Source organism: Phyllostomus hastatus, unplaced genomic scaffold, assembly GCF_019186645.2.
Source record: "Phyllostomus hastatus isolate PE091 unplaced genomic scaffold, TTU_PhHast_1.1 phas_scaffold_755, whole genome shotgun sequence".
In the NCBI taxonomy this organism is placed as follows: domain Eukaryota; kingdom Metazoa; phylum Chordata; class Mammalia; order Chiroptera; family Phyllostomidae; genus Phyllostomus; species Phyllostomus hastatus.
Genome location: NW_025334039.1, coordinates 6,511,977 through 6,524,183, shown reverse-complemented (window position 1 = coordinate 6,524,183; position 12,207 = coordinate 6,511,977). Strand labels below are relative to the sequence as shown.

Here is a 12,207-nt window from a genome sequence, read left to right as displayed (position 1 = left end):
ACTTAGTCCATTCGCAATGCTATGCAGCCATCACCACTATGTCGCTCCAGAACACCTTTATTACCCCCAAGGAAACACTGTACCTAGTTAGCGGTCCCTCCTGCCCACCGGTCCTGGCACCACTACCTGTTTTGTTTCTATGAATTTGCTTATTCTGCAGATTTCCTATTAATATAACTGGAATCACAGAAAATTTCATGTTTAGCTTCTTTCATTAACATGTTTTTAAGTTTTATCTGCGTTGTAATATGTATCTGTACTCTCAATCCTTTTTCTAGCTGAATAATATTTCAATGACATACCACATTTTGTTTATCTATTTATTCACTGATGGGTATTTGGGTTGTTTCTACCTTTTGGCTGCTGTTGAGTAGTACTGCTTGGAACATTCCTTCACAAGGTTTTGTTTGAATACCTGGTTTCAGTTCTCTTGGGTATATTGCTGTACCTAACAGTGGAATTGCTGGGTCACATGCTTAACTTTTTGAGGAACTGCCCAATTGTTTACCACGGATGCTTCATCATTTTACAATCCCACCAGCCAAGTGCGAGGGTTCCAATTTCTTCACGTTATTGCCAACACTTCTCATTTTGTGCTTTGTAAAAAAGACATTTATTTATTTATATATTTATTTAACTATCCTCATGAGTGGGAGAGTGGTATTTCATTGTGCTTTTGATTTGCATTTCCCTAATGACAGTCACCATCTTTTCATGTGCTTCATTTTTAAATCTCCTTTGTAGAACTGTCAATATTCAAGTCCTTTGCCCATTTTTTCAAACTGGATTGTCGTTTTATTATTGAATTATAAAAGCTGTTTATATATTTTGGATACGAGACCTTTAATAGAGCTATGCCCAAAAGTTTTAAATTTTGATGAAGTTCAATTTATCTTTTGTTGTTGTTGTTTTTGTTATATATGCTTTTAGTGTTATATCTAAGAAACCATTGCTAAATTCAAGGTTAGGAAGATTTTTCCCCTATCTTTTCTTCTAAGAGTTTTCTAGCTAGATGTTGTTGAAGATTTTTGCATCTATAATTGTAAGGGATATTGGTCTGTGATATTCTTTTCTTGTGATGTCTCCGTCTGTCCTTAGTATCAAGGTAATGCTAGCCTTACAGAATCAGTTAGAAAGTATTCCCTCCTCTATCCTTTTCTGGAAGCTTTTAAGAGATAGGTGATGATTCTTCTTTAAATGTTTGATAGACTTCACCAGTGAAGTGTCTTGTCCTAGGTCATCTGTTACAGAGAATCTTTATTTGTTATAGGTCTATTCACATTTTCTATTTTTTTCTTGAGTTTTGCAGTTTTGTTTCGGAAATTTGCCCATATCATCTAGGTTATCTAATTTGTTGGCATATAACTGCCCATAGCATTTTCTTATTAGCCTTTTTATGTCCGTAAAGTTGGTAGTAATGTCCTCACTTTTTCTGATTTTACTAATTGGAGTGTCCTCTCTCTGTCTGTGTAGCTAAAGGTTTGTCAATTTTGTTATATCTTTTCAAAGAACCAATTTTTAATACCATTGATTCTCTTTGTTTTCTATTCTCTATTTTTGTTCTCTCTGTTCTCATTGTTATTTTTCCCTTTTTTTCTGCTAGGTTTGGGTTTCCTTTGTTCTTTTTCTAGCTTCTTAAGGTGTAAACTCCTACATTATTGATTTGAGCATTGATTTGTAGCATCTGGTATTTTGCATATTGTGTTTTCATTTTAAATCATCTCAAAGTATTTTATAATTTCCCTTGTGGTTTCTTCTTTGACCACTGGCTACTTAAGAGTGTGACGTTTAATTTTTTTTTATTTTCCTGTTTTCTTCAGTTACTGATTTCTAGTTTATTCCACCGTGGTCAAAGAAGATGTTTTCTGCAACTTCAATCTTTTAAAATGTATTTAGATTTATTCTGAGGCCTAACAGATGGTTTATTCTGGAATGAATGTTTTCTATATATCTGCTAGGTCTAGTGGGCTTATACTGTTGTTCAAATCTTCTACTTACCTACTGACCTTCCGTCTAGTTATTCTGTTAAGCATGTCTTTTTTAATGCATGGTATCACTTGCATGTAAACTACTTCCAAGATGACACAGGCTTTGACTATATGCTTGGACAAGGATTTCACCACCAACATACAGACTGAGACTACAGGGGCCATTACTTCAGCCCAGTGATAGGAATGATTCCTGGGGTACAAGTGGCTATTTCCTCTGCCCAAATTGCACAGCTGTCATTTAGCTGCTGTTTTTACCTGTAACTTGGCAATTCTACACTTTGAGTTAATGAGGATGGCTGCACTGAAACATTTTTCTATTGTAGTCTGTTCCTCAGAATTCCTTCTTTCCTTTGTTACTGTGAGAGAGTGTATTTACTTCTCTTCCTTTCTTTAGACTTCCTGACTTACTTATATCTTCTGCTTCTTTTAAAAATCTTATCTATATTACTTATCTTTTGGCCCAAGAAGTTTGACTTTAATAGCCAATCAGAACTGTCCTTTGCTTCTCACTAGCAAACTAAGCTGATGAATTCTAAATTTAGCTCCCCTGCTATTGCTACAATGATGTGTTATAAACCCCCAAACCTTAATGGCTTACAAAAATAAGCATGACTTTTTTGCTCATGGGTCTGTGGGAAGCTTTATTTCATAATACCAGGGACCATATCTGCTTCACATGTTCCTCATGCTGGGGCCAGCAGCCATTTAGGACATGCTCAACTTATAGCAAAGACAGAGGACAGTAGTTCAAGATAAAACAAGCAAAACATTTAAAGTGTCTATGTGTGTCAGGCCTGCTAATATTACATTGTCCTAAATAAGTCACATGGGTAAGCCCAACAGAGCAGGGAAATCTCCTTCTTCCATGGTAGCAGTGGGGAGGAGGGAAAGCAATTATTTGTTGAACAATAACATTATCAACCACATTCTAGCAAAATAAGATAATTAGGGGCAACATAGTGAGTTTTCCAAAAAGTTAAATTTATTAAGCTTAATTTCATTTTGAAGTTAAGCCTTTTGTCCTTTTAAAAGTAATAATGTTCTTTCTCTTACAAAATTATGGTAATAATTAAAGGCAGTAGACATTTTAAAATTCTGATTACTTAATGAAATAAAAGTTGAAAACCCTCTGTCAGTCCCCCAAATTTTTAGGACAATTTTACTGGTCTACAAAAATCCCCAAGTCTACTACAAGAAAATAAAAATAATCACAGACCGCTAAATGTAATTCCAGGTCTCTCTGGCTCTCATTCACCATTTAGAGGCTACTCCTTGGCTCGCAGAGACCTCATTTTCCCCCTTCTCAGGTTTCATTATTCTAAATGCGTGTGATTAAGAAAGTCCGTGTTTTAGAGAACTAAAATGCCGTTATTTATTTCTAGCGATCTAACCTAACTTTTATAAAGATCATCCCATTTACTCTTTAGGTCTATATATAAACTTGGTTTTGTAATACTTGGGGCCCTAGGATCTTAATGTCATGTAAATCTTTCATGTCCCTGACATGAAAATTTTAACAGACAGCACATAAAGAATAATGGCCTATGACTCTATAACTTTAAAAAGATGAGCTATTACAAAGGTTAAAATTTAAAAAGTAGCTAGTGGCTTTACTTCCAATGTGAAAAGACACATACTTAATAGTTTTATATGTGTACAAGAGTTTGTAAATACAAATGATTTTGTACAGCCTTATTAAACATTAAAGCTATGCAAAATAGCGTAGCAGTGTTCTTTTTTCCCTTTTTCTCACAGTACCGTTAAAACAAATGAAGCAACTGGCACTCCTGTAATGACTGATTCGCTCATCTCGCTCCTGACTCCACAGCTTATTTCCACCTCCTGCTCTGGCTCTTCATCTTGTTTTTCACTTGTGATCTTCTCCAGCTTTAGGCACTATTAAAATGTTAGAGCTACCTCATCTGTTGCAAATTGGGGGTGGGGTGGAAGAATGTGATACTAAAATGTATTCTATATACAGAAAACCTTATATAGAGACTTTCAAGTCTGTCAAAACACTAGGTTTGCCCTGAGTTTTGCTTTAGCAAATGAGATTTGCAATTCCTTATTAAACACTAACGTGCCAGACAGGATCTGTGAAATAACTTCAGAATATGGCAACTGCCTTTTACTGTCCTACTGATCTTGCCCAATATTGAAGAATTTGACCCAATATATATTTAAATTTCATAAATGTGCAAGTATAAAATAAGAGACAGAGAGGTACCCATGAGTCAGCGAAGGAAATTTCCAAAACTGGGAAGAGAACTTAACTCACCCATTTCGAAACTCATATTTGTGTCATACCATTTGTATGAAGTATCAGTGTGTGGAATATTTATAGAATCTACATTTTCTCTAATTTTTAAAATGTAATTCTTAGTAAAAGAAAGTGAGAATTAAAAAATGTGCTTATATCATAAGCAACATACCTGCAGGTATGATCATCACTCACACTTGCAATTCCTTGGCCTTCTTTGGGATCAAACACCAAACCATTAATGAAATCTGTATGGCCCTCTAAAACCTGACATAAGGGGAAAAATTAATAAGAACACAGGAAAAAAAACTACAATATTCGTACCTAATATTTTTACTTCACTGCCTTAAAAGCTTTCACTGCATGCTTTTCTTTTCCATAAATATTTCTTAAGCAATCTGCTATTTTTAAAGCATGATTTATACACCCACTTTTCTGGAAGGTTTATCTTGGAAAGAAGCTGATTATTCAACACTCTGCTATTAGCTTGATCTTTCTTTTCTAGTATGCATTTCTTACAAAAACACACACACTTTTTTTTTTAATGTACCTGTCCTCATATCACCTTCTTTTTCACTTATTACATAAAGCTTAAATAAAAATTAAAGCTAGAACTTTCTAGGGGCACTGAGATGGAGTCTCCCTCAACTATTTACCTCATACCTACTGCTCTGCATACTTGCTGCTGCCTAATAAACACATAGCATGAACTTCACCTTCTAAGGTCCGCATTCACTTGTTCAATGTGACTGCCAGTACTGGAGATAGCTAGTGTTGTAAGGCCACAACCACAACCCACAAATCCACTTCTGGCCACAGAAAGAACAAAGGGGAAGGTGCAAGAGGGAGGACCATGTGAGCAGGCAAAACATAATTAGTTTAAGGCTTCATAATTGAAATCCTCAAGAGGCCTGTCAAATATCAGATATTTGATATTTAATGAATATTGTTCTTGCTTTCTCTGTTCATTCCAAAGATTCAAATTTGATCTCAGTTTTAAGATTAATAGTGCTTCTATTTGGAACTGTTACTATTTAGAAATATATCATGAGAAAAAAAAATTTGATTTAAACATTCCTGTGTAACTTTAACAAACTCAGATCCTCCAAATCATTCTTCAAAGCTTGTACCACAGTCTATAATGCAAACTAAATTAATATTAAATATCTAATGTCTATCAACACTATTCCATTAGCTTTTGATGGGTCAAAATTTTATGACATTTGTACTTGGCTATCACTGGTACAGCCTTACATTAACTAATATATACAGTACACTTTACAACTGTATATAGTTTATTGTATATAACTTAGAGGAATTTTTTACTCTTTTCTAAATGATTGAAAAGGTTTATAGTTTACCTTTGTTTTCAACATTATTCATGCTTTTGATTTACTAGAAAGTCAAGAAGGCGATACTGTTCTTACAAAAAACACAATGTAATTTCAACCTGAACTGAGAGCTATTTACTTAATTTTTTTCCAGCTTTAATTGACATATAACTACAGATGATTTGATACACATATATTACAAAATGGTTATCACTACATAGTTAGTTAATTCCTCCATCACCTCACTTAATTACCACTTTTGTTTTGTGGTGAGAATGTGTAAGATCTACGCTCTTAGCAACTTTCAAGTATATGATGCAGCATTGTTAACTACACTCACCATGTTACATACTAGTCCCCAGAACTTATTCGTTTTATGAGTTGAAGTATGTATCCTTTGACCAATCTCCCTGTTTCTCCTGTCCACTAGCCCCTGATAACCACCACTCTATTCTGTTTCTATGAGTTGTAGCTTTTCAAAATTCCACATACAGTACAGCTGACCCTTGAACAATGTGGAGGTGCTGACCCTGTGCAGTCAAAAATCTGTGTATAACTTTTGACTCCCCACAAACTTAACTACCCTCAGTATCTGCTGGGTACTGGTTCCAGGATCCCCTGCGGATAACAAAATGCATACAGCTGGCCCTCCACATCAGTGCACTCCCGACTGTGGATCAAAAATAGTACAGGCATTTATTGAAAAATATTTATGTATAAGTGGACCCATGCAATTCAAACCTGTATGGTTCAAAGGTCAACTGTATTTGTCTTTCTCTTTCGAAGTTATTTTACAGAATTATTTCTTTTACCAATAGAAAACACATACATAGGGCTTATTGTGTAGAAAGCACTGCTCTAAGTGTTTCATACAAATCAGATCAGTTAAGTCCATAATTCTTTGAGGCAGGTGCTATGATTTTACCATTTTTCAGATAAGGAAATGAGCACAAAGAGATTGGAAAGGTGACCAAAGTCATACTATTATTAAAGTGGTAGAGCTGGGTTCGAACCCAGGTGTTTTGACTCCTGTGTCTGTGCTCTTAACTGGTCTGTCTTCCTGCCTTGCACTGTGTCGTGCTGATCATCTGCTTCCTTGAAGACTGCCTTGTCCTCTGTGTGTGTTCATATCTATTACATTCCTACTGTGTCAACTGTGACTTCCTAATTCTCTGTCATTTGCTGTGCCAACCTAATATTTTAATTTAATGAGTGATATCAGATTTATAATCTCCAGTCCTTACTAAGAACTTGGATAGTATAGTCTAAAATACAGTTAATGACACCCTAAATAACATACTTTAAAGGTGAGAATAAAGTCATCTTAAATTAGGATAAACCCAATTTTTAAATGCAAGAAATAGTGTTTCAAGATAAGCTATAAATTTAAAAATTATATTTGTCAGGCATACCTTATATTCAGTTTTATCTTTCAGATCTGAGGTAAACAATCTAATTTTCATATCAGCAGCTGAAGTACAAAATCTGGAAGCAAAGAAACAAAAACAAACCCACTTTTAGCCTCTGTAAACAGAAGTTCTCCACCCTGTCCCTTCCAAACCCTCCTCCAGTCACCAAAGCTATCTCATAACTCATAATCACGCTTTCTTTCGGACACAGGGTATGTTGCGACTCTGTTGTAAAAAGTGTTATACAGCAACTACTGAAAATAGAAGGTACTTAAAAATTAAAAAAAAACACACAAAAATTAGTATATTCTGCCTCTTCAGTAGCAACTGTACAGTTTTATTATAAATTACCATATGAATTTAACTTTTAACTTTTACTTTAAAGTTTAAAAAGCTGTGACTTAGAAAGTATCTTTATTTTAGTTAGGTCAATATTAGATATTAAAAATACCAATACGCATTGACCTTAGTCTTTGCCGTCTTCAGTTATCCATAAGCCTCTTATACTTGTTTTCTACTCCTTTACATAAATTAGATAAAAAAGATAATATTTTTATACCTATAAAACTGGGTGTATTTATTATCTATTAACTGGAGTATTATTTGTACTGACCCTATACTTGAAGATATTTTTAGCAGTTTGTCAATGTATACTATACTTAAAAAAATCTGAGCAATAACTATTTGTTAACTAGTTTGCCTTGAATCCTAAAATTTTTAGATTCTCAGTATGTCAGATTATGGCTGAGGGAGGAATAAAAATTATATTTATATATTGAAAAACAAAGTTTATTTCTAATTGTTTTAGGTAAATAATTACCAAAAAGATCTAAATTTCTTTAGTTCTGACTACATTAAAGTTAACCATTTTTCCCTTAACTAATAAATTTATTTAACCACATTTAAATTAAATAAAAGCAAAGCTCCTGATCAGCAGTCCTGGGTGTGCTGGTAGATCTCCGCGACCACACCTCTTCTCAGTGACCGGGCGAGGCGCCCGGAGAGCCTCCAGGTACACAGAGGGATGCAAAACTAGATTTAAAGTTGTGGGGATGCAGCACAGTGTATTCTTGCATTATTATTTATTAATTATTTTCATATTTTCCATACAAACAACTGTAAACCTACTTTTGTCCCCCTTGTATATAATCTCTTTTTGGTACGTATGCTGTATTTCATATGTACAAACATAAGGTAAGAAAAACTAAAAAACAAAACTTACTCTTCTTAATTGTCCTCCTTTGAATTTGTCTCATGATTGTTTTGGGCATTTATTATCTCCCCACTTAGAGGAAACTCTAGAACGAATCTGCTACAGCATTATGCAGATTTCCTCATAGTTATGTCATAAGGAAATCACTGAAAAATCTGTTCAAGAACCTCATCTCTATGATAAAGGCACTGGTGAGGATGTGCAGAAAGAAGAACTCTTTTGCACTGTTGGTGGGCATGCAGTCTGGCGTAGCCACTGTGGAAAGCAGTATGGAGATAGCTCAAAAAATTAAAAATGGATCTGCCTTTTGACCCAGCAATCCCACTTCTGGGAATATATCCAAAGGAACCCAAAACACTAATTTGAAAGAACATAAGAACCCCTATGTTCATTGCAGCATTATTTACAATTGCCAAGATATGAGTAGCCCAAGTGTCCATCAGTAGATGAATGGATAGAACAACTATGGGACATCTACACAGTGGAATACTACGTGGCTGTAAAAAAGAAAATTTGACCCTTTGTGACAGTATAGATGGACCTGAAGAACATTATGCTAAGTGAAATAAGCCAGTCAGAGAAAGACAAATACCATATGACTTTACTCGTGTGGAATCTAATGAACAAACTGAACAAACAAGCAAAATAAAGACAGACACATAGAGGGAGAACAGAATGACAGCTGGGGTGGAGGGGAGGTTGTGGGGTGGAAGGACCGAGCAAAAAGGTAAAAGGACTCATTGACATGGACAGCAGTGTGGTGATTATGGGGGGAAGGGGATCTAACGGGATTAAATAGTAATGGGAAAATATAATAAAAATTTAAACAAAATGGAAAAAGGCTATTTTAGAAGGTTTTAAAAAGAAAATTTCAAACAAAAGTGTTTGTAAAGAACGTATTACTAGAAGAGGAGGCCACCTTTATAAAGGCATGAGAACAAAGGAATTACATATGAGTCAAAAATTTTTACTTAAAAATAATTAATGGTAGCCTTGGCTGGCATAGCTCAGTGGATTGAGCGTGGGCTGCAAACCAAAGTGTCGCAGGTTCGATTCCCAGTCAGGGCACATGCCTGGGTTGCAGGCCACGGCCCCCAGCAACCACACATTGATGTTTTTCTCTCTCTATCTCCCTCCCTTCCCTCTCTAAAAAAATAAATAAATAAAATCTTAAAAAAATAATTAATGGAAGAATTTCATTAGGATTATAGAAAATGAATCATAAAACTTTATGGCCAACCTTGTGTTGTGCCCCTCTTCTCTAAATCTTTGCTACTTTAGTCTAAGCATGTTAAGAGCATTTACGTTGTCCTTTAATTAAACCACAAAACCTCAGAGAACAGAAGTAAGGTGAACAATTTACTCTCCATCAAGTGGGTATAGAAAAAAGGGAGAGGGAGAGAGGAGAGAACAGAATTTAAGGTAACTAAATTCTAAAGATAAAATATAAAATATTCAGTATTAGGAAGAGTTTCTAACTGTAACATAAAAGTTAATGATAGTAAAAGAGGTACAAAATAATACATAAGCCATCTTGGTAAACCACTATTCAGTCATGAAAAAATACTATTTACCATGAAATACTACTAAAAAAATGTAAAGTAAAATAAGAAGTATAAAAACTTAAATATAGTTTAATAAAAATCATATAAAATTATGAAAATAATGGAAAGGTATTAGGTGTGTAGATGGCATCTAAAAAATTTCTGTATACCCTAAACTTGATATAGTGTGATTTTTTAATAATAAAATATAGAATTTATTTGAAAACAACAAAACTGTGCTGTCAGCTTGCTCTAAAAGCACTGTTTTTAACATTAATGGCTGGTTAATGTTTTGAACTTATAATTTATATTGGTACAGCTCCAAAAAGGATTTGAGGCAGCTAATCAAAAAGCTACAACAACAAAAAACATGAAACTCTACAGCAAATCCATTAAAAAGAAGACAGGAAAACAGGTGCCAAGCAAAACCATGGGAAGAGGACAGTTTCTATAGCTTTGAAAATCTGCTAGGAATGCAAACTGCTGACTGACCCTGCTTCAGCTCCAAAGACTCTGAACACTTCCTTTTAGTGTAAAAGGAAATGAACAGCACACTGGCTATTAACAATAACATATGTACATTGACAAGAGCTATCGTACAGACTAATCAAAACTCAGTTAGCTAACATCTGTAGTAAAAGCTTCTAGAACAAATCACGGAACATCTTCCCAATCCCGTTGTAGGTGAAGATTTCTTAGGTAGGAAATAGAATGCACATAAAAAGGTGCTCACCATCACTGGTCGTCAGGAAAGGTCATTGTGGTGCCAACCAGCACGGCTAAAATTAAAGATTGCCAACAATAAATGCTGGAGTGTAGGTAGAGCAAGTTGAACATCATTAAGCTATTGGTGGGAATATAAAATGGTAGAGCCATTTTGGAAACTGGCACTTTCTTAAAATGTTAAATACACATACACCTCTGGTTCAGTGATTCTATTCCTAAGAGAAATGAAACTATATATGCACTAAAAGCTGTATACAGAGATGCTCAAAGCAGCGTTAGTCCTAGTAGCTAAAAAAACTGCAAACTGCCCGATGACCATTTGTAGGAGAATGGATGTAAATAGCAGGATACATCCTGCAAGTAGATAATGTAATGGAATATTCCTCAAAAGTAAAAAGAAATGAATCACTGGTATACACACCATGGATAAATCTCAAAAACTTTAAGTTAGATATTAAAAATATACTCTATATGATTCAATTTATATAAAGTTCTAGAATAGGCAAAATTAATTTCTGTTAATAGAAACTGGATCAATGGTTGCTTTGGCAGGGGATGGGGTGGAGAAATAGATTGGGAAGGAGCATAAGACTCTTCTGGGATGACAGAAATGCCAAGTATTACCAGTGAATGGGTTATACAAGTGTATGCATTTGTTAACAATGATGAAACTGTACCCTAAGAGTTGAGAATTTCACTGCATGCAAATTATCCCTTAATTTAAAAAAAAATTAGGACAGCTCAGTAACAGCTAACTTGTGGTTGGCTAAATACTGTTTATTAAAAGAAGACATCTTTTATAGATATGGCATTTATGGAAGCAAAGTTAGTGTTTTTTTTTTTTTCTTTTTTTAATCCTCACCTGAAGACATGCTTATTGATTTTAGGGAGAGTGGAAGGGAGGGAGAAAGAAGCAGAGAAACATACAGGTGAGCAACATTGACTGGATGCCTCTCATACATGCCCTGACTGGGACCAAACCCATAACCTAGGCATGTGCCTTGACTGGGAATCGAACAAGCAGCGTTAGTGTTTTGTAACAAACCTTCAATAATCTGACATAGTATGCTCTTTGTGAAGGTTGTAGCAGGCAGTGCTATGCTTTTTCTCAAAAAGCAATAGTTCGTTTCAAATACTTCTACAAAAACTGAAGTCCAAAGATTAGATTAGTTTTATGTACTGTTACACATAAAAATGTAATGTTGGCCTATGCATAGGGCAGAAGGGTTGATGGATGACTCCAACAAATTTAGTTCTTTTAACAGAGTTACACTTTCAATAAGTGGTAAACTCAGTGAAGACCAAATATTCCGGTGAATCCCAGGTTGAGAGCTTCGTTGTTAGGCCCAGACATGTGCTCAAGGCATCGTTGCCATGGCTGCATATTTAAGCCACAAATTCAGACAAGAAGCCTAAATTATGAAATAATACAGCAAATGTTAAAATATCTACAACCTGGATTTGGAGAAAATGGAAATAGAGGAAAAAAGCCCTTAGGGATCAAAGGCTTCAGATCACTTAACGCAAATGACGTTAATAAATACTTCACTTAATAATTTTAAACTTACCTGATTACCGGAGGCAACGAATCAAGTCTACTCTCTGGGCTCCAAGCTATGCCATCGACCCGGACTCCATGGTGAATTGTTTGTAGTGTTTTATACTGAAGCCCTTCAACGTCTGCTTCTTCCTCCTAAGAACACACAGTGTATGTTATAGTGAGTTATGGGAAC

The 12,207-nt window shown here is 35.0% G+C and overlaps 1 protein-coding gene across 1 annotated transcript in view; it reads right to left on the bottom strand.

Moving 5' to 3' along the window:
- Nucleotides 1-12,207, bottom strand: part of NUP37 (nucleoporin 37) — a 40,974-nt gene that overhangs the window by 20,383 nt on the left and 8,384 nt on the right. The window contains exons 3-5 of the mRNA XM_045826657.1: nucleotides 12,043-12,167; nucleotides 6,995-7,067; nucleotides 4,424-4,518 (exon numbers count right to left, since the gene is read on the bottom strand). Coding sequence (XP_045682613.1) covers nucleotides 4,424-4,518; nucleotides 6,995-7,067; nucleotides 12,043-12,167 — 293 coding nt within the window. The remainder of the gene's footprint in view (nucleotides 1-4,423; nucleotides 4,519-6,994; nucleotides 7,068-12,042; nucleotides 12,168-12,207) is intronic.